This window comes from Garra rufa, chromosome 11 (genome assembly GCF_049309525.1).
Source record: "Garra rufa chromosome 11, GarRuf1.0, whole genome shotgun sequence".
Classification (NCBI taxonomy): Eukaryota; Metazoa; Chordata; class Actinopteri; order Cypriniformes; family Cyprinidae; genus Garra; species Garra rufa.
The window spans coordinates 20,025,859-20,046,468 of record NC_133371.1 but is presented as its reverse complement, the minus strand read 5'-3'; the positions used below and the strand labels follow the sequence as shown (position 1 = coordinate 20,046,468).

The 20,610-nt window shown below is 44.5% G+C and overlaps 1 protein-coding gene across 1 annotated transcript in view; it reads right to left on the bottom strand.

Moving 5' to 3' along the window:
* Positions 1-7,136: 7,136 nt before the first annotated feature.
* Positions 7,137-20,610, bottom strand: part of LOC141345585 (neprilysin-like) — a 53,104-nt gene continuing 39,630 nt past the window's right edge. The window contains exons 12-23 of the mRNA XM_073850458.1: positions 14,105-14,198; positions 13,892-14,020; positions 11,994-12,092; positions 11,762-11,839; positions 11,561-11,664; positions 11,362-11,420; positions 11,144-11,263; positions 10,925-11,058; positions 10,494-10,559; positions 9,823-9,918; positions 8,952-9,028; positions 7,137-8,837 (exon numbers count right to left, since the gene is read on the bottom strand). Coding sequence (XP_073706559.1) covers positions 8,738-8,837; positions 8,952-9,028; positions 9,823-9,918; positions 10,494-10,559; positions 10,925-11,058; positions 11,144-11,263; positions 11,362-11,420; positions 11,561-11,664; positions 11,762-11,839; positions 11,994-12,092; positions 13,892-14,020; positions 14,105-14,198 — 1,156 coding nt within the window. The 3' untranslated portion in view covers positions 7,137-8,737. The remainder of the gene's footprint in view (positions 8,838-8,951; positions 9,029-9,822; positions 9,919-10,493; positions 10,560-10,924; positions 11,059-11,143; positions 11,264-11,361; positions 11,421-11,560; positions 11,665-11,761; positions 11,840-11,993; positions 12,093-13,891; positions 14,021-14,104; positions 14,199-20,610) is intronic.

The window sequence follows — 20,610 nt, the reverse complement described above, 5'->3', positions numbered from 1 at the left end:
GGAGTAAATATGGCAGTGCAAAGGTGGAATTGTTCAAGTCAGTAGAGGTACATTGTTCCCCCCGATCAGAGATGTGGAAACTGTGGGTTTGGCTCCTGAGGGGGCCCATTCATAAATCTGGGTCTCCCAGCTGATGTTGTTGAGAGCTTCCCCTACAAGGAGATTGTACGGTCTGAAGTGGTGATTCTTTGCATATTGGTGTGAAGAGCGTTATTAAGACCTTATTCAGTGCTTGACTAGTTCAGTGCTGAAGTTCCTTCAAAAGCGGCTTTCAGCAGGGCTGGCTACTGTGATACTAGAGGCTTTTGCGCCAAGTAGTTCTAGGAACTCATTTCTTGGAACTAGCCAGCATGGTGGTTCCTAGAGAACCAATTTCCCCCTACTGCCATTTTCCTGGTTGCATTAACACCAGCAGCAGGAATTCTGATGCGGCTGACTGCATCGTCTTAATTTGCACCAATTACAAATGTTAACAACTGGTGAATGGAGGATGCCTTGATTGGAGCTGTTTTAGTTGTGTGTCATGGGATTTGTGATGTAAATCATGATAATGGAATGTAAATGCACAATTTACGTGCATTTGCACTGCAAGTTGTTGTTAGACATTTAGTCAGATTTTCATACTCTTTATGATGTTTGATTAAACAAGGTTCAGGAGGAGCACGATCAGATAATCAACCCATTCGGCACAGGTGCAACCTGTTTAACCAATCATTCAATCAGCGCATCCTCTATATATTACCAGCCGTCTTACCTCCATCCAGCGATAGTTTCTTGGCATTCGGTTTGGCGTTGGTCAAAATATTACAGTCAAAGACTAAACCTGTACCGGGGTTTTTGGATCATCCGTTGCAATCTGTCGGCCTTAGATTGACTTCGCCTCGCTCGACACCACTAGTACCGCACGAGACCCGGCTTTCGAGCGTCGCAGCGACAAGCCTCAGACCAGCCTGGGTCACGCCCTACTTCTCACCGCAGCAAACCCGACTCGCTTCCCGCTTTGGTTCAACTATTCACCGCTGCCTTTTCCGGCCGCAGCGCTTCATGTAGTCAGACCACCAGCTCTCGTAGCAGTCGCTAGCGAGAGATGGGCCGTGTTGTTAATTATTTTTAGGTAAGTTTAGTGGACGGTATACGGCGTATACCCACTATTTAAAACCCCTTTTGATGTGCATTATTCAGTAACGTTAGTGTTCCGCATTAGCCAAAATCATGACAGTCTACCACATCCAGTCATATGTGAATAAATGTAAATATTCGCTAAAGACAGTGATAATGCAGCCAGGACCGTGGCGCCGGCTTGCTATGAAATGTATTTGATGATTGCGCCTAATACGCCCGCTCCCTAGTCATTTGAATCACTACAAAAACAACACCTTACAAAGAAAACTAGTAAGATTTTTACGATCAAACGTTTCTTAAACCAGCGAACCTCTGTAAACATTTTAGTCCAAGGATCCAGTAATGCGTTCAAATAGAAAGTTAAAAACGAAATTCATAAATGAAGCGTATGGCCACTTCTCCAGGCATTACTACACCACTTGTTAAGCCGCTAAAGGCAGTCAGTTGTTGCTAAAAGCCGATAAACAATGCGATGCATAATTTGTTCATGTCATTTCGTAACCAGAACACAAATGAAATTATTAAACTTTTCTGTGCGTGATGTTTCAGTATTGTAGCTGGGTTTTTAAATTACACATTGTACTCCGAGATAAATAAGATAAAGATTATAGAAAATACGTTAAACTGTGTTCTTAAATTAACAATTTTGAAGTGGCAAACTAACAACTAAGGCGCATCATAAGGCAACCATTAATATTTTTGTTGAGTTCAACTATAGCAACCTACCGGTATTTAGACTTTTTTCACACACACACAATCTCAAAGTAAAGTTTGTTCCGCTACAGGTCTGCACCTGTCGTATGCCCTCGTTTAAAATAATGCCTCTTACCTTTTCTGTTTTTCAAAGTGTTGTTATCAACAAAGACACGTTTTACTAGTTTGTAATATATATGTTCATTCAGGCTGCTGACCGCTGACAAAATAATATGCTCAATAGCGCCAGCTGGTTTCTGTTTTCAAACTCTGGTCAATTTGAGCGTGTTTTCTCAATTTACTCCGTTAAATTATTACAGCATTTATATCCAAATGCACATTTTTCCAAAGAATAAATTATACTTCTCCTGTCGATGCATAAATTTAAGAAATAAGCTTAACAAATTGTATTATGATTTTGTCATGTTTATTCCTGGGCGCATTATTCAACGTACATTCACACTGTCACGTTAATAATGCGAAGGAGAGCTCGTACTATACACAATATTTTAATAATAATAATAATAATAATAATAATAAAAAAAAATAAAAAAAAGTCATAACGCACAGCCAGCACAAATAGACAGAACGGTAAATAATGTACTTGATTATAAGCACCCATGTTCAGAATTAATAGACACAGTATCTATGATGACCCAAAGCCGACAACGTTTTAGAAGAAATGTTTGCTCTTTGAAGAAGTAAAACATCGGTATGTATCATAGCACCACAAACCACTCCCCTTTCCCGTGACCCAAAGCTAAAACAGCGAAAACAAACATAAGGCTGCCTCCGCAAGCTGTAAAGGCTGCACAGACTCTTGTAGGATTACAAATTTATAAAAGGTTAAACATAGATTCCAATATAACTGCCTAAACAGAAAAGTAATGCATATTGTGATTTCTAAGAGCAGACAAACCAGACCCTGAGACAGGAACCTTATGTCTTTACGCAGTTCCTGAACATCTGGCAGGTTTCTCTTATTAAGTGTGAAATCTAAGCTCAAAGTACAACTGTGTCCTTTTGTTTATTCCCTTTGCATTTGAATGCTAAATAGATCAAAGCCGGGAAAATCCTACTAGGCTGACTATCTGTACTGCATTTGCATGCTTTGTTTAGATTGACTCCACCTCTATGTTTTCCTCTCCCCCTGGAAAGGTATATAAACTGTAATGTATATGCCTTAGTAGACGACTTTTGATGACTGCAGCGAACGAACAGCTAGGATCTCAATAAAGAGAAACTTCTGCTTCAAGATATCCAAAACGTCTCCTGGTCTCTGAGAAAAGTTCACAACACTCTCCAGCATTTTCTTCCGCACATCTCAAGCTTCAGTGACCTACAGCTACAGCAGCCGAAACAAAAGCGAAGTTGCTTCCGCTTGCAACAAGCCTTAACATCTCAGTGTTTTCCTCCCGTTACTTCTAATCCCTTTTCCTTTTCAGTGGCCTACAGCTCCCATAGCAGACGCTAGTGCGAGGCCGCTTTCACTTGCTGTGCAGGCTACACAGGCTCTTCAAGATGTCTCAAACCGTACTCGCTTCCCAATGAAGGAGGCATGAGGCTGTCTGTGTTTGCAACTTAGGCCCACACATCTCAGACTTTTCCTCCTGTTACTAATAACCTCTTTCTTTTCAGTGGCATCCAGCTCCCATAGCAGACACTAGCCCTATTTAAGTATGAGGCTACCTCCCTGACAATTGCGGCCCATGCTCCTCTCCCTCACAGCTTTCTACTTCATTCAAAATAATGTTGTCTTTCTCCAGGTCAAGTTCTGGCTCTTAAGCATCAGGATGAAGCAGGTCATCAGCAAGCCTAGGCCGCGCCCCAGACTCGGCCACTCCTCACACTGCACGCTATCATGGCTTTTTCTCCTATATTTCCCATGCCTTTCCTTCTATCTCCTGCAGCAGACGCTAGAGTGAAGCTGCCTCCGCTGGCCGCTCAAGACCTCTTACTCTTACCCTCCTGCTACTCCTTTTCCCTATCAGTAACCAGGGGCTAATCCATGCGTGAGGCTGCCTCCACAAACTGTTATGGCACCGCCCTATCTTCATTCTGATCCTTCTATTCAATCTAAACCTTGGTACACTTTATTCACAGCAGTCCCACTACTTACTCCACTGAATGCTGTCGCTCTGGAACCACCCCCTGGGCCTAATATCATCAAGTTCAGAGCACTGGATCTGGAGGCGGGCCAATCGCCAACCCCAGTACCTCACTATTCGCAACTCATATTCCCATAACTCATCCCTTGAAACCGCTCCTTGACACGTCACTCGACTTTATCCTCTAAGCAATTTCTTTGGCTTGGAGATTTTCGGAAACCACAATAACGTCTAAATTCAACGGCATCAGATTTACCCATTCTAGATAACGAAATTATCGCTTCTTCGATTAAACAAAGACAAACCAAGAAGAAAAGGCTACTACATTGACATTTAACCTCCTTTCTCTAATTTAACTTTATCACACCCCTTTTATTACTTTCAATTTGGGGACGCGCAAGCTAAATCTGCACTGTATCCTCAATTTGTCGTCGACTCCAACCACCCCGTCGTATGTTAAATTTAATCATTGTCACCACCAGCCGTCAAATTCAATTTCTTATTTAGCATCGGACGGGGCTCCCCCTTCCGGTGCAGCAGGGCCGCGGCTCCCTTCAGTCACGGCGTGAGCCCTCCGTCTGTCATTCGGGTTACGCTGCCTACTCGACGGCGGATGTGCTCTCCCTGCCGGTGCAGCAGAGTCGTGGCTCCCTTCGGTCGCAGTGGGAACCCCTCATCCGACACTCGTCGCCTCGCAAGGGGGTCTCTCCCTTCCGGTGCAGCAGAGCCGCAGCTCCCTTCGGAAGAAGTGAGAGTCCCTCCATCAATCGCCTATTTTATTGCCTATCCAGCATCGGACGGGGCTCCCCCTTCCGGTGCAGCAGGGCCGCGGCTCCCTTCGGTCACGGCGTGAGCCCTCCGTCTGTCATTCAGGTTACGCTGCCTACTCGACGGCGGATGTGCTCTCCCTGCCGGTGCAGCAGAGTCGCGGCTCCCTTCGGTTGCAGTGGGAGCCCTCCATCCGACGTGCCTCGCAAGGAGGACTCGCTCTTCCGGTGCAGCAGAGCCGCAGCTCCCTTCGGAAGAGGGTCCCTCCATCAATCGCCTTATCTTTATCGCCTATTCAGCATCGGACTGGGCTCCCCCTTCCGGTGCAGCAGAGCCGCGGCTCCCTTCGGTCGCAGCGTGAGCCCTCCATCCGACGCTCCCCTCAAGGGGGACTCTCCCTTCCGGTGCAGCAGAGCCGCAGCTCCCTTCGAAAACAGTGAGAGTCCCTTCATCAATCGCCTATTTTATTGCCTATCCAGCGTCGGACAGGGCTCTCTCTCTTCCGGTGCAGCAGGGCCGCGGCTCCCTTCGGTCGCAGCGGGAGCCCTCCATCCGACGCTCCCCTCAAGGGGGACTCTCCCTTCCGGTGCAGCAGAGCCGCAGCTCCCTTCGGAAGCAGTGAGAGTCCCTTCATCAATCGCCGATTTTATTGCCTATCCAGCGTCGGACGGGGCTCTCTCTCTTCCGGTGCAGCAGGGCCGCGGCTCCCTTCGGTCGCAGTGTGAGCCCTCCGTCTGTCACACGTTACGCTGCGTACTCGACGCCGGACGGGCTCTCCCTCCCGGTGCAGCAGAGTCGCGGCCCCCTTCGGTTGCAGTAGGAGCCCTCCATCCGACGCGCCAACCCCCGCCTCGCAAGGGGGACTCTTCCTTCCGGTGCAGCAGAGCCGCAGCTCCCTTCGGAAGCAGCGAGGGTCCCTCCATCAATCGCCTCATCTTATTGCCTATTCAGCATCGGACTGGGCTCCCTCTTCCGGTGCAGCAGAGCCGTGGCTCCCTTCGGTCGCGGCGTGAGCCCTCCGCCTGTCAGCCGAGTTACGCTGCGTACTCTACAGCGGACGGGCTCTCCCCGCCGGTGCAGCAGAGTCACGGCTCCCTTCGGTCACAGTGGGAGCCCTCCATCCGAGGCACCTCGCAAGGGAGACCCTCCCTTCCGGTGCAGCAGAGCCGAAGCTCCCTTCGGAAGCAGTGAGGGTCCCTCCACCAATCGCCTCATATTTTGCCCATTTCAGGGTCGGACTAGGCCCCCTCCTTCCGGTGCAGCAGTCGTGGCTCCCTTCGGTCGCAGTGTGAGCCCCCTATCCGTCGCTCGAGTTACGCTGCGTACTCGACGACGGGTGGGCTTTCGCTCCCGGTGCAGCAGAGTCGCGGCTCCCTTCGGTCGCAGTTAGGGGGCCACATCCGACCATCGAATCGTTTAAAAAAAAAAAAAATTGGCACTCTCCTCCTTTTCCTTACATAAATTTAGTTCTACGCATATTTTGGGGGGGCTACCTAAATTTCTTGCTTCGTGGCAGCTGTCCTATGCATAAAAGCTTCTTTGGGGAGTTCTCTGGTTCCGGCCTGTATTCCGGCCCGGAACCCTTCCCCAGGACAGCACGCCAAAATATGCTTAATACTCGCTCAAGCAGATTAGATGTAAGGGCGAACTCGTGAAATGATGTTTGATTAAACAAGGTTCAGGAGGAGCACGATCAGATAAACAACCCATTCGGCACAGGTGCAACCTGTTTAACCAATCATTCAATCAGCGCATCCTCTATATATTACCAGCCGTCTTACCTCCATCCAGCGATAGTTTCTTGGCATCCCTCCTCCACCCCTACTCCCCACTTCTAATCTGTTTCGATCCTACACTAGCAGGGGGAGTTCTCTGGTTCCGGCCTGTATTCCGGCCCGGAACCCTTCCCCAGGACAGCACGCCAAAATATGCTTAATACTCGCTCAAGCAGATTAGATGTAAGGGCGAACTCGTGAACAATCATATAAATTGTGTGTTTACATTCCAGGTTAGTTATCAGGTATATCACCTACAGGACTAATATGATGAAGTGAAGAGCGGCAAATCCCTGTGGTGAAGCTTTACAAGGGTCAGAAGATTTGTGAGCACACAAAAGGGCGTACACTCCTACTTGTGCAAGTCCCCCATGTGGGAGCAAGTACCCCAACCAAATCTGACTTGCAGGGCAGTGCAGGGTAAAGGCATTACATAAAGAAAAATAATATATAAATATATTATATATATATATATATATATATATATTTTTTTTTTTTTTTTTTTTACTGAGTTGCTGATATTCTGCATTACAGTCTCTCAGGGCTTGATTACCTGGCAAAGAAAATGCCACAGAGGTCTTTGAGGCCTGTTTTTGTTCCCTGTTCAACACTCTTCATCAAAGCAGAGAAAACAAAATACACAACAAAGACATTTTTGCATTAACAATTTATTAATAAAACAAAATTCTCTTTTGAATATGCTTATTACAAAGTATCTAAATACAGGCATCTGAGGTATATTTGTTTGTGGAGTGGTTGAGATGGATTTATTTTATCAGAGAGGGGAAAGCAGTGTGCAAAGACGTAAAATATATAAACAATACTGAGAAGAAAGACCCCCTGGGATCAAATGGACAGAATGAAACAAAAATGTAAAGAAAAAAACAGCAGCATTTTAATATTTTTGTTGACACAGCACAGGCAAGATTCCTTTGAGCTTTTTGTTTTTAAACTTACAGTATCCCAATGCCCTTAAATAAATGAACTGATCTTGTACTGCTAATGTAAAATATAGTTACTATACCTGATAACTAACAATATCACAAATATAAGCGTTTACATTTTCAAAAATGTGAAAAAGAAACAAAAATACATTAATTTGACAGTTTGTGTCCATGCTAATAAAGATGTAATAGATATGTTGGGAACAGCATCGCAGAAATAATTATATAAGATATTTTTTCCCCTTAAAAAAAAGTAAAGATATGTGTAAAAATCTTTGGCATAAACATACTGTCTGCATGAATTGGTCTCAGTATGATTCATTTAGTCCTCTACATCTAAAAACATTGACAGATGTTGAAATCAATAGAATTAAAAACATTTTAAGGCTTTAATTCAATGATGTTTGACAAAATGACATTATTTGTCACATGCACACTCATTCATACAAGCAAATATCAAGGCCAGCACATTGAAAGAAGAAAAACAACACAAACACACGCCAAACACATTCAAATAATGTAAGCAGACATCTTTGCATTTTAATACGTCTATCATTTTGTCATGTTTGGTATTTTCGAATCAAACATTCAGTGTCTGATTTACAGAAAATGTATATTGTCCCAGTTAATATTTTATGATAATAAGCACATTTTCTAAAGAAAACAAATTCAATGACACAAATTACAAATGAATCTACATATTTTAAATTACAATGTGCTGTGTACAAATTAGATAATTTGCTATTCAGATAAATGAATACAGAGTTTATTTATTTATTTGGAATTCACTTAAATATCTATTAACTCCTATAGTATTATACATAATATTCTTGGCATATTTGAGTAGCTTCATAGTTATTTACTGAATCTAATCAAGTTGACCAGTATAAGTTGTGGATGTATACTATTATTGCGATAAATATGTATATACATAATGCTACTAATATCTCCAGTTCACAGTTTTACGTGATTAACATTATGTGATCATTTTTGACAGTATCTCTATATAATCTTTACTTTTTTTATTTTACTTTATATTTTAGATTTGCTTTACATAGTGTATAAAACAGTAAGAGCCATGAATTGAGTAATGATCTTTCAAACTGTTATCAAATAAATTGGCTGATGCCTGTAGGAGTCTACTGAGACAGCTCCCCTTCTCTGTATATGGCTCAAGTGCACTGGTGGAGTTGAGCGTAGTGGCCATAGCTTACACAATGAGAACATTTATCAGCATTTGCCATAGTGGTCTTAGAGTCAGCAGAGAGGTGAGAGTGTACGGACCACAGGCCCTTAATATAATCATCATCTTCTGTTGTTTGAGTAATCACCACACTCTGCAAATCTTCTCAGGCACCATGTTGGTGTTTTTCTGGCACTGGAAGGCTTTGGCGAACTCTGGGAAGTTCTGTAATGACCCAAGAACTCTGTATAAAGAGAAATTCCAAAGTAGTGATTATCAACACATTCTGACATGATTGTGACAGTCTAAAGGCATAAAGAAGAAGTGCATCATTGTCGGTAAAAGAAGGTTAACATACCTAAACTTCCCTGGACTGTGGACATCAGTTTTGATGGAGTTGACAGCATGCTCTGGTCTATGTGTTCCACACCAAACCTTGTAAGCAAAAAAACAGATATTCACAAAGCTTAATTAAAGCATTCTATTTGTATTAATAATCTATTTGCATAATAATTGAATATTATGAAAATTTAATGTTTCGCAATGAAACAGGAAGTTGCTGTAACTCAGGCAAACAATTTCCGATCTGCCCCAAACTTCACACATTTAATAATAGTCGTGTCCATAACACATGTCCATGCCCATATTTAGAAAGTACATATTAAAAAGTGACAGCAAGTGTTAAATAGGGTAGCAACATGCTTGAAACATGCTAAAATATGTTAGCAACACTTAGCTAAGTGCTAAAGCATGCCATTGATGCAATTAAACAGGAAGTTACTGTAACTTAGGCATGCAGTGTCTGATCTGCCCCGAACTTCACATGTTTGATAAAAGTCCCGGCCTAAACACTTCTACGTGCCAATATTCGGCTTTTCCTAAAGCCACCGGTCGGCGGTGAGCCCAGGTGTGAGGGCCCTTTCATCACTGCTTGCAGCTTTAATTTTAAAAACTAGTTTGCACTGTCCGCTTAATCTGGCCCATAATGCCGATACACTCTTAAACATGACAGTTTTAACAGAATATTAAAATTCTGTTAAAACTGTCATGTGTAAGCTGTTTTTTTAAGAGTTTATTGGCATTATGGGCCAGATTTAGCAAACAGGGCAAAAATGTTAAAATAATCTTTATGATAATCAACATTATGCCACAAGTGCTTTCAACTGATCTTAACTTGTACTGAACCTGAAATATTCCTGCAAGTTCTTAGTTATATTTAAGTGTTTCACCTGTGCAAAGTTCAGGAAAAAGAGTTGCTCGTGATTGAGGTTAATTCCAGGCAGAGGAGCTTCTTTTCCATGTTTTTTCACATAGTTCTGGTAGGCCTGAAAAAGTAGGCACAGTGATTCTGATAAATCTTGGGAAGTATTTACTGAAAACAAACTCTTGTCTCTTAAATTTCTAAATAATAATTAACATCAGACATGATTTTTTTTATCTCACAGCCAAATCTGAAAGCTCTCTGAATGTGAATAAGTGACAGATTTGTGATCGTATCTTATAAACTGTTTACTGTATTTGATGGTTCAGTGAGACCTAGTATTAAACACACTGAATTGTAGTCCATGAGCCATTTTCTCCCCCTTTGGCTTTTCTAAGAATCTAAACTATTAAGCTGATTCCCTCTGTCATCACAGTCTGTCATCACAAAAATCCATCCACAGCGGAATAAACTGAGCTGCCTTCTCTGCTCAGCATATGAGTACCTATCATTGTGTTTTTGTTTTTTTTCTACCTTCAAACTAACTCTATTTGACTCAAATTAGATTCACATTTCAACATGATTGAAATTTTGGCCCCTTTTGGAAGTGAGAAAGTATATTAAACTAAACCAATTCCTCTAGCAGTAAAGAGGGATGTCAAAAGAGCTGCAGTGAAGGCTAAGATGCCCTCTCTTTACTTGATAAGACTGGCGAATGCCCCCGTTGTCAGCAATGTTCTCCCCAAGGGTATTATTCCCATTTAGCTGTTCACACAAAGGACAGAAGAGAGGAAAAAAAGAAGAAAGGGGATGGAAAATAAGACAGTAATTTAGATGTCTTTCTACATCTGTAGAAAATCACAGTTTATTCTAGTTCCAGGAAAACTATTTGTGGGACTAATAAGGTCCAAATTACTGCTGTCAGAAACTCACAGATAGCTATAAGGAACCAATGACATGAAAGTCTAATGTGCCACATAAGGTAAACAACCTAGCACAGTAGGGTAAATAGAACTGTATTATTTCCTGTTAAACAATGTTTGCTAAATTATCGGTGATGGTAAGCTTTATTTAACTGGACATCATGTACTACATAACATTGTAGAAAAAAAGAGGCAGTTATTGGATACATTTTGTCCATTTGCCAAGTCCCAGGAGTAGCTTCCATACTGGTCCACAATACATTTGGAAAGCTCATGGAATTTCTGAGTTGAAGATGAAGACCACCAGTCTTTGAGGTCACCGTCTTTATCAAAATTACGTCCTGAACAAGAAAAGAAATGTAGGAAATTTAACCCTACAGCACTGTTAAGTGACAATGTATGGGAGATCTGTTTCTAGTCTGATACCATTGTCATCAAAGCCGTGAGTGATCTCATGCCCAATGACCATTCCAATGCCTCCATAGTTCAGAGACCATGGCTGACCTTTACCAAAGAACGGTGGTTGAAGAATACCTGCAGGAAATACTAAGAGAAAGCAGATCATTCAAATTAATTATCAACTGATCTGTTTTTTATTTGTTTTTTGTAGTTACTGCTAAATTGTGTAAATACAATTCAAATACCTATTTGGTTTCTGCTAGATGAGTAAAATGCATTGACCACAGCAGCTCCTGTGATCCACCTTGAATTAAAGATGCATATCACTTTAATATTTAATGAGAGCCCTTTATTCGTAAGGGTTTTATGACAGTTACTAAACTGGAAATTGGAAACACTATTTTAGAGCCTAGTTATACGTTAATATATCTTATGAGTTCATACTCTTCTTTGTTCACTTTGACTCTCAGTTTCTTCAGGCGTTTCTTCTGACCAAACTCCAAGTTCTTTAAAATGTTCTCAAAGTATTCTTCTGCATTATAGCTTAACTAAAAGGAAAATGGAAGATGTGCACAACAGATTAGTTTTAAATAATTTAAATTAACATGATCTCCTCATTTCACCCTTCATCTTGTAGGCACTCACATCTTGGTATTCCTGGTCCAGGTATGTGTTGTTCATGATATTTTCTGAGAAACCAATTCTTTCTCTAATTGCTCGTGCCTGTAGCAAAGACGAGTAAAGAAACAATATTTATAAGGTGTGCCTTTGGTACATCAAAATATCAGTTATTATTATTATTTTTTTTTTTGTCATGTCTTGGCTTAGATTGTTCAGTATCAATGACTTGAAATACAAAATTAAAAATATGCCTCACCTTCTTTTCTGCAGCTTTCTTAGTTTCAGCGTCCATCCAGGCTAGATCATCCAGATTACTCACAAATACCTCTCTGATGTTAGTGATCATCTCATCCATCTAAAAAATCACACAAAATTACATCATGAGACATGTTTAGTATGTTGTGCTCATACTGTTCATCCAAAGGATGAACATGCATTATTTAGGAAGTCCAACATAAATGAGGTAATAACATTACATACATACATTAATAAATTACAAATGGATTAAACCACTTTTTCGTGTTTACATGAAACATGTAGGCTTTCAAGGAATTTTGTGCAAGACCAAGTTATACTGCGGCTTAGACATGTATCTAGTATGCAGGCCAAGTTTCACATCAAACTTTAATAGAAAGTCTTATCTGTGAGGGGGAACAAGTAAATATATCCTAACCTTTCTAAAAAACTGTAAACCGTTTTGAGTTCTTTATCACCTATTTAAAACCAATGACCTGTGCAAAAACACCAAAAACTGTATCTATTCTGTTTATATTTCACAATGATAAAGTTATGGAAAACTGGAAAAAGAATCAGCTATCTGTAATGCATTTTCACACTTTGCCTGATGGATTTGTTTTAACTGGAACTTACAAGACATCTTGTTCTCTCATTTATAAAACTGGCAGACTAAAGAGACCACTGGTAGCTCACTGAATGTTGTTCTCATTACTTCTAGATAGACTCCTGGACAGATAGACAGTGCTGGATAAGGCTAATTATTGGCATAATGACTTTGTGTGCATATCTGTAACATTATCCTGGTGACCCACTGGCACAACATTGATGTGAGGAATGATTTGTGGGTTGGCCTTGTAGGGGTCACCTGATCATGGACAAGCACCCACAATGCTAACGCTTGCTGTTATGCATGTGCTTTTCGCAGGAGAGTATAGTCGTAAACCCAAATGCTGCTGACATTTGCCAAAAAAAACATCATCAAACAAGCTGATAAGCTGATATTCACCAATGTACATGGCACACCTTGTACATGAAATGATTGTACATGAATCAAATATAAAGAAATACCAATCTGACCAAACAAATACAGCCGATAATATAAACAAAAAGTAAAATAAACATAAAACTTCTCTACATTTTTTGAAAATGATTTCTATAATTTTTTCAAAAACTAGGCTTAAGATAACAAAAACTATCATTTCCATTATAGCCAAGTAATTTAATGTTTTATCAAGTGTATTGCACTTAATCACCAAAGAGAAATCACTGAAGAACAAATGAGAATAAAATCTATGCGAAATATGAGGCAAAAGATGAGGAGGGAAAAAAAGGTAAAAATCACTTATAAGCAGAATATTTATATTGATTATCATTTCCAGTCAAGTTGTAATAGCAAAGACATACTAATATTTAGGTTGCAAATGTATATTTAGGTTACACATATTCTAACAAAGGAGTAAGCCATTTTATTCTAAAATGTTTAAAATGTAATTTCTACAAAAACACACATAGGTTGAGATGTGATAGAATTATGTCAGGGTTTCGCAAAAATGTATGATTGTATGTCCGCTGCTCGACAATGTTAGTAGAAAAATTGAATTAGTGAGTGTAATTTTTTTTTTTCCTATTCCCAGAGCCCATATTTGAAGAAACACCCGCACATACACTATGCAGCGTGCTGCCATGCACATGTGCTTGGCTTGAGGTCAGGAGAGTCCAATGATTAATGGAGTGTTAGAAAGTGTGTTTTATGACAGGTGGTACTGGTGCACTGCTCAGCTGTTCTTACACTCATACGAGAAAAAGGACCCAATTCAAATCATCCCACACAGGAGTATGTACAAACACACACAAGCATATTTTCACAAACCATTATAGGACCTATACAGTCATATACTGTATACATATACAGCTCACCATGTCTTTGCTATCTCCTGCAAAAGCTTCCTCCACATAAAGTCTTCCCACAGCATTCTCCATATTGTTGTTCACATAGATGGCACACTGTCTCCAAACTGCTGGTTCAGAGGTGGTCCCATAGATAGCCTGAGATGGAAGAGAACAAGATTATAAATGTATATAAAATTATGCCTGTTATTTCACAGTTTGAATGTTTTCTTTGCTCCTTACTTTTCTGAATGCTTTCCTGGTCTCCCTGTATGTCCTGCTCAAACCCACCACCAGATTCATAACGAAGCGCCACACCATGTAGTTCTGAATGTCCCTGCACATACAATCACAGAATGATTTATACTGTATATTCATGTGAAAAAATAAGTACATCCCATGGAAATAGCTTAAAAACATTTTAAAAAATTGACTACTTTTGAATTTTTCACAATTTAAATTTAAATTCAGCTTAAAAAGATATCAGTCACATGGAAAAAGTAAGTATATCCTTACATTTATCACACATTAAAAACCATAAAATTAGACTCAGGTACCAGTCAAGACTGGGTGTCAGTGATTAAAACCTGCTTAGAGAGTGCAGGTGGAACCTGTCTTATTTAAACCGCTCATATGTCATATGTGGTGTCTGATGTTCTCTTTGCTATTGAGTTGCGTGGTGTCATTTCTGCAAGGCCGTCAGGGGGAAAAAAGTTGTGGATTCCTATGAGTCTGGCAAGGGATTTTAAAATCTCCACATTATTTTAAATACATTATTCCACTGTAAGAAAAAACATCTACAAGTTTATTTATTTATTTATTTTTTGTTAGGGACAGATACAATAAACATAGATGAAACTGAAATAATAGTCATGTATCAGTGCTTGTAGCTAAAGTTAATATGCAGCACTTGTCCCTAGGAGGGCTTTTATAAATTACAAAAAAAAAACGTCTCAGGTTACGTATGTAACCCTGGTTCCCTGAGGGAACGAGACACTGCGTCATCAACGCTTTGGGGGAATGCCATTGGCGAACCCGGCTCTGAATCAGTCTACAACCAATAGGATGACGGGAGTGACGTCACCGACGCGGTGACGTAATGCGACCAGGAAGTATAAAAGCACATGCGTTTCAAACCGGCTTCAGCTTCCAAGAATGAAGCGATGCACGGCAGGAATGTGGGAATTATGGCCTATGACGCAGTGTCTCGTTCCCTCAGGGAACCAGGGTTACATATGTAACCTGAGATGTTCCCTTTCGGGAACTCTACACTCTACACATCAACGCTTTGGGGAAAGATATGCCAACTTCCCCAGAATTCCAAATTCCTGCCCAGTGGTGTTTGTCTGGGAAAGAAAGGAAGCGCTGCTTCTGGTGGATCAGGCCAGGAAAGCTCTCTGCCTGGGAGGGGGACCAGGGCAAGAGAGACAGTACACCTCTGTCTGGGGGACCAGCCCAGAACAAGGGGGCAGTGCCCGAGATACTTACCTGTTGGGGCACTGAAGGTTCTCTGCCTGGGACATCTGCCAGGAACAAGAGAAAGATTACAGAGGGAGATGGCATATACCTCGGCCCTCGGGCTCGCGAGGAAAGTGGTCCACTCTGTCTGGGGAACAGCCAGCACAAGAGGGACTAAACAGACTTCGCCTGGAAAACTGCCAGGACGCGAGTGGAATTACATCTCTGCCTGGGGGAGGCCCCAGTGCAAGAGGAAACATGGTAGGAACCTCGGCCCTCAGGCGCTCGAGGAAAAGTAGTCCAAACTCCGTCTGGGGGACAGCCAGCACGAGAGGGACTGAATTGGCTCCGCCTGGAAAGTAGCCAGGACGCGAGTGGAATTACATCTCTGCCTGGGAGTACCCAGCGAAGAGGGATATGATCCGCCTCGGCCCTCGGGCTCACGAGGAAAGCGTTGACCTCAGTCTGGGGACCAGCCAGACATAGAGGGACAGGTAGCGTCTGGGAAAGATGCCAGGACGCTAGGTTGCTCCGCCTGGGAAACTGCCAGGACACGAGCGGGATTACATCTCTGCCTGGGACGTACCCAGCGAAGAGGGATTATAGACCTCGGCTCTTGAGCCCATGAGGTTAGGGTCATACACCCCAGTCTGGTCACCAGCCAGAGAGGGGGTTCTCCTTGGCCCTTGAGCACACGAGGAGAGGGTAGTCCCTTGTCGGGGCGTACCCGGACCAAAGGGACCCAAGCAGTGTCTGGAAACTCTGGCCAGAACACTAGAATGGCTCCGCCTGGAAACTGCCAGGACGTGAGTAGGATTACATCTCTGCCTGGGGAGTACCCAGCGCGAGAGGGAACATGATAAGTACCTCGGCCCTTAGGCACACGAGGAGAAGCAGTCCAAACTCTGTCTGGGAAACAGCCAGTACAGGAGAGACTAGGAGGGCTCCGCCTGGAAAACAGCCAGGACGCGAGCGGAATTACATCTCTGCCTGGGAGCACCCAGCGCAAGAGGAAACGTCTACCTCGGCCCTCGGGCTCACGAGGGAAGGTAGTCCCTCGTCAGGGCGCACCCGGACAGAGGGGACCTAGGTAGTGTCTGGAACTCCAGCCAGAACACCCGAAGAGCTCCGCCTGGAAAACTGCCAGGACGCGAGCGGAATTACATCTCTGCCTGGGGACGCCCAGCGCAAGAGGAAACATTCACCTCGGCCCTCGGGCTCACGAGGGATTGCGCCTTCCCTGCCCACTTAGGACAGATGAGCTTGTAGCTCGTAGGTCTAGTTCGTAGAATTTAACAAAGGTCAAGGGTGTGGACCAACCCGCCGCACTGCAGATGCCCTGAATAGGGACACCAGCTAGCAGAGCTTTAGAGGCTGCTATGCCTCGAGTAGAGTGAGCCTTGACATCCATCGGCAATGGCAGGCCAGATGACTCATAAGCAGTAGTTATGGCATCCACGATCCATCTACTGATAGTATGCTTTGTTGCCGGTAACCCCCTCTTAGGGGGACCGTAACAGACCAATAGTTGCTCTGACTTACGCCACAGGGCAGCTCTGTGGACGTATGTGTCCAGTGCTCGCACTGGACACATACAGTTATACTTCCGATGGTCATTCTCCACGAATGGAGGAGGATAAAAGGCCTGTAGGGTGATTGGCTGTGGTACTGCTGTTGGAACCTTCGGTACATACCCAGGTCTAGGGTAAAGGAATGCTTTGGCCAAACCAGGTGCAAAGTCAATATAGGAAGGGACCACTGAAAGGGCCTGAAGGTCTCCTACTCTCCTCAGAGAAGTAAGAGCCAGCAGCAGCGCCGTCTTAATTGTAAGGAAGCGATCTGAAATCTCCTCTATGGGCTCAAATGGAGGCCGAGAGAGGGCTTCAAGCACCACAGCGAGATCCCACGAAGGGGTTCTGGGTGTCACCCGAGGCCTTATCCTGAGTGCACCACGAAGGAAACGTGTGACCAGCGGGTTCCTGCCCACTGACAAACCACCGAACGGGGTGTGGAAGGCCGATAATGCCGCCACGTACACCTTTAGGGTGGAGTGGGCTAGCCCTGTGGAGAGGCGAGACTGCAAAAACTCCAGCACTGCACCAATCGGGCAGTGAACTGGGTCAGCGTGTCGCTCTTTACACCACGAGGTGAAAATTCTCCACTTAAGGTCATAAAGTTTCCTAGTAGAGGGAGCTCTAGAATGAAGGATGGTCTCCACAACCTCGGCTGACAGACCACCATCTATGAGGTGTGCCCCCTCAGAGGCCACACCCACAGTTTCCACTTCTCCGGGTGGGGGTGGCAGATTGCACCCCCAGCCTGGGAAAGACGGTCCTTCCTGACCGGAATCTCCCATGGAGAGCCGTCGAGGAGGGAAATGATGTCCGAGAACCATACTCGGGCCGGCCAGTACGGGGCTACTAGTAGTAGGCTGACTCCGTACCGGCGTACTCTTTCTAGAACTCCTGGGAGCAGAGCGATCGGGGGGAAAGCGTACAGACGAAGCCTCGGCCATGTCTGTACCATGGCGTCCAGCCCCAGCGGAGCTGGAGGCACTAGAGAGTACCAGAGGGGACACTGCGATGTCTCTAGAGTCGCAAAGAGGTCCACTTGAGCCTGGCCAAACACTCTCCATATCTGCTTCACCACCTCGGGGTGAAGCATCCATTCCCCGGGCCTCGGCCCCTGCCTCGACAGGATGTCTGCCCCCCTGTGTTGTCGGTGCGGACTAACACGTGGCGGTTCCTCAGGTCTGGGAGGAAATGCCTCAAAGCCTTGAAAACTGCCAACATCTCTAGGCAATTGATGTGCCACGAGAGATGATGACCAGTCCACAGGCCGGAGGCCGAGCGGCCACTCATGACCACTCCCCACCCGGTGAGGGATGCGTCTGTCACTAGCATGACGCGGCGACAAGGAGCTCCCAGAACCGGGCCCTGAGATAGAAACCAAAGTTTCTTCCACATGTTCAAGGCACGAAGGCATCGCCGCGTGACCTTGATCTTGCAGAATGGATTTCCCCTTGGGGAAAAACCTTTGGTCTTGAGCCACCACTGTAGCGGCCTCATGTGTAGCAGGCCAAAAGGTATCACGTTGGCTGCTGCTGCCATAAGACCTAACAGTACTTGAAGCACACTTTTCTTGGCGTTGAGCCTCAACGCCAGATTTTTCATATGAGCGAGAACAACATCTCGATGCTGAGCCGCTAACTGTTCTGAGCTGGCTAGGATCAGCCAGTCGTCTATGTAGTTGAGTATGCGGATGCCCTGGAGTCACAAAGGAGCCAGCGCAGCATCCACACACTTCGTGAATGTGCGGGGTGAGAGTGCTAGGCCGAAAGGAAGAACTCGATATTGGTAAGCTTCGCCCCTGAAAGCGAACCTGAGAAACTTCCTGTGCTGAGGAAGGATGGAGATATGAAAATATGCATCTTTGAGATCTATCGTGACAAACCAGTCCTCGGACCTGATTTGAGACACGACATGCTTGATAGTTAGCATTCTGAACTTCAGTTTCATAACTGAGCGGTTCAGAAGTCTGAGATCTAAGATGGGCCTCAGCCCTCCATCTTTCTTGGGAACGATGAAGTACCAGCTGTAAAACCCGGACTCTCTGAGCTGAGGAGGGACCACCTCGATGGCCCCCTTCCTCAGAAGAGAGTTTACTTCTTGTTCCATCACCAGAACCTGCTCTGGGCCTACCAGAGTAAGAAATACTCCGCTGAACTGAGGCGGAGGAGCGCCGAACTGGATTTGATATCCTTTCTCTACCGTACGAAGGACCCATGAAGACACATTTGGCAGTAGTTTCCATGCTGCCAGAAAATGTACTAAGGGAACCAGCCTCTCGAGACTGGTCTCTGGTAGAGTTTGAGAAACTAATTTGGTGGCCTGTAACAGCTGACTGGCAAGCGACACCTGAACTAATTGCTCTGAGGACCCCCGTAGGGGTGACAAACTCCGCTACGATGTCGGGCGGAAACTGGGTATCATCTTGTAGCCGTGCTCTTCTGCCCCTCCAACGTTACCATAATAACCGGAGGAGGGGGTGAAGACACGGGCTGAAAATGTTTTTTCCCATGATCTCGACAGCTCACTGTGGAGATCAGGAAAAAACGGAAGGCTCCGCCCTGGAGGTGGCTTGCGTGTCCGCAGAAAGCGCTCATCTAATTTGCTTTCATGCGGCTCATGACTGTGCTCGGCGGGCCAGCTGATGTTGAGCCTGGCTACCGCACGAGTTACCACCTCCAGGAGCTCCTCAAATTGCGGGGAGAAAGGGGATCACCCGTCTCCATTCCCTCCAGCAGATCGAGCTGCGAACCCCACGAGTGCAGCTGCCGCTCCGCCTCAGCGAAAGCGGGGCCAGACCCGCGAGGAACGCTGGTGAAGGCTCCCTCCTCGAAGAGAGCCTTCCGGGAACGGAGCACCCGCAGTGGAAGGCGCTCACACTGCGGACAGCCAGCCCCCTCGAGGGCTGACTGAGCATGCTCCGCTCCTAAGCAGAGAACACACAGACTGTGTGTATCCCCACCAACGATGAATCGCTGGCAGGGAGGAACACACCGTCTGTGTGACTGCTGCACCGCCATCTCAAATTTCTTTCCCCTCTTAGACATTGCTCAAATAAAAGTTGTGCAAACTGGCACAGAAAAACAGCAATGCAAGAACCAGACAAACAGACCAACATAGAGCGCTTCGCTGAATGACAAAAGCTGAAGCCAGTTTGAAACGCACGTGCTTTTATACTTCCTGGTCGCATTACGTCACCGCGTCGGCGACGTCACTCCCGTCATCCTATTGGTTGTAGACTGATTCAGAGCCGGGTTCGCCAATGGCATTCCCCCAAAGCATTGATGACGCAGTGTAGAGTTCCCGAAAGGGAACTAAAAGTGCACAAATGTATAATAAATATACTAAACATGACTACAAGTGTCACAGTTCTGTCTGTCTTGTCATTGGTTTTGCCCATTTATCTTCCCCCTGTCATTTTGTTATCATTTGGTTTAGTCCTCGTTTGTGTAATCACCGTCATCTGTTTCACCTGTGTATTATCAATCAGTTTGCTTTATAAGTCAGTCTCTGTTTTCAGTTCCCTGTCGGTCGTTAAATGTTGTATTAGTGTGTGGATTCTCTTGCCTGTTCCTGAGTGTTCCAGCCTGCTTCTCTGAAGATTATATTAAATATTAATGTTTATTGTTTACCTCGTCTCTCGTCTCGTCAGTCCAGCACGTATCATAACAGGAACGACCGACCGAAACAGTTTACCCGGCACTTTCCCCTGCGTTTATTTTC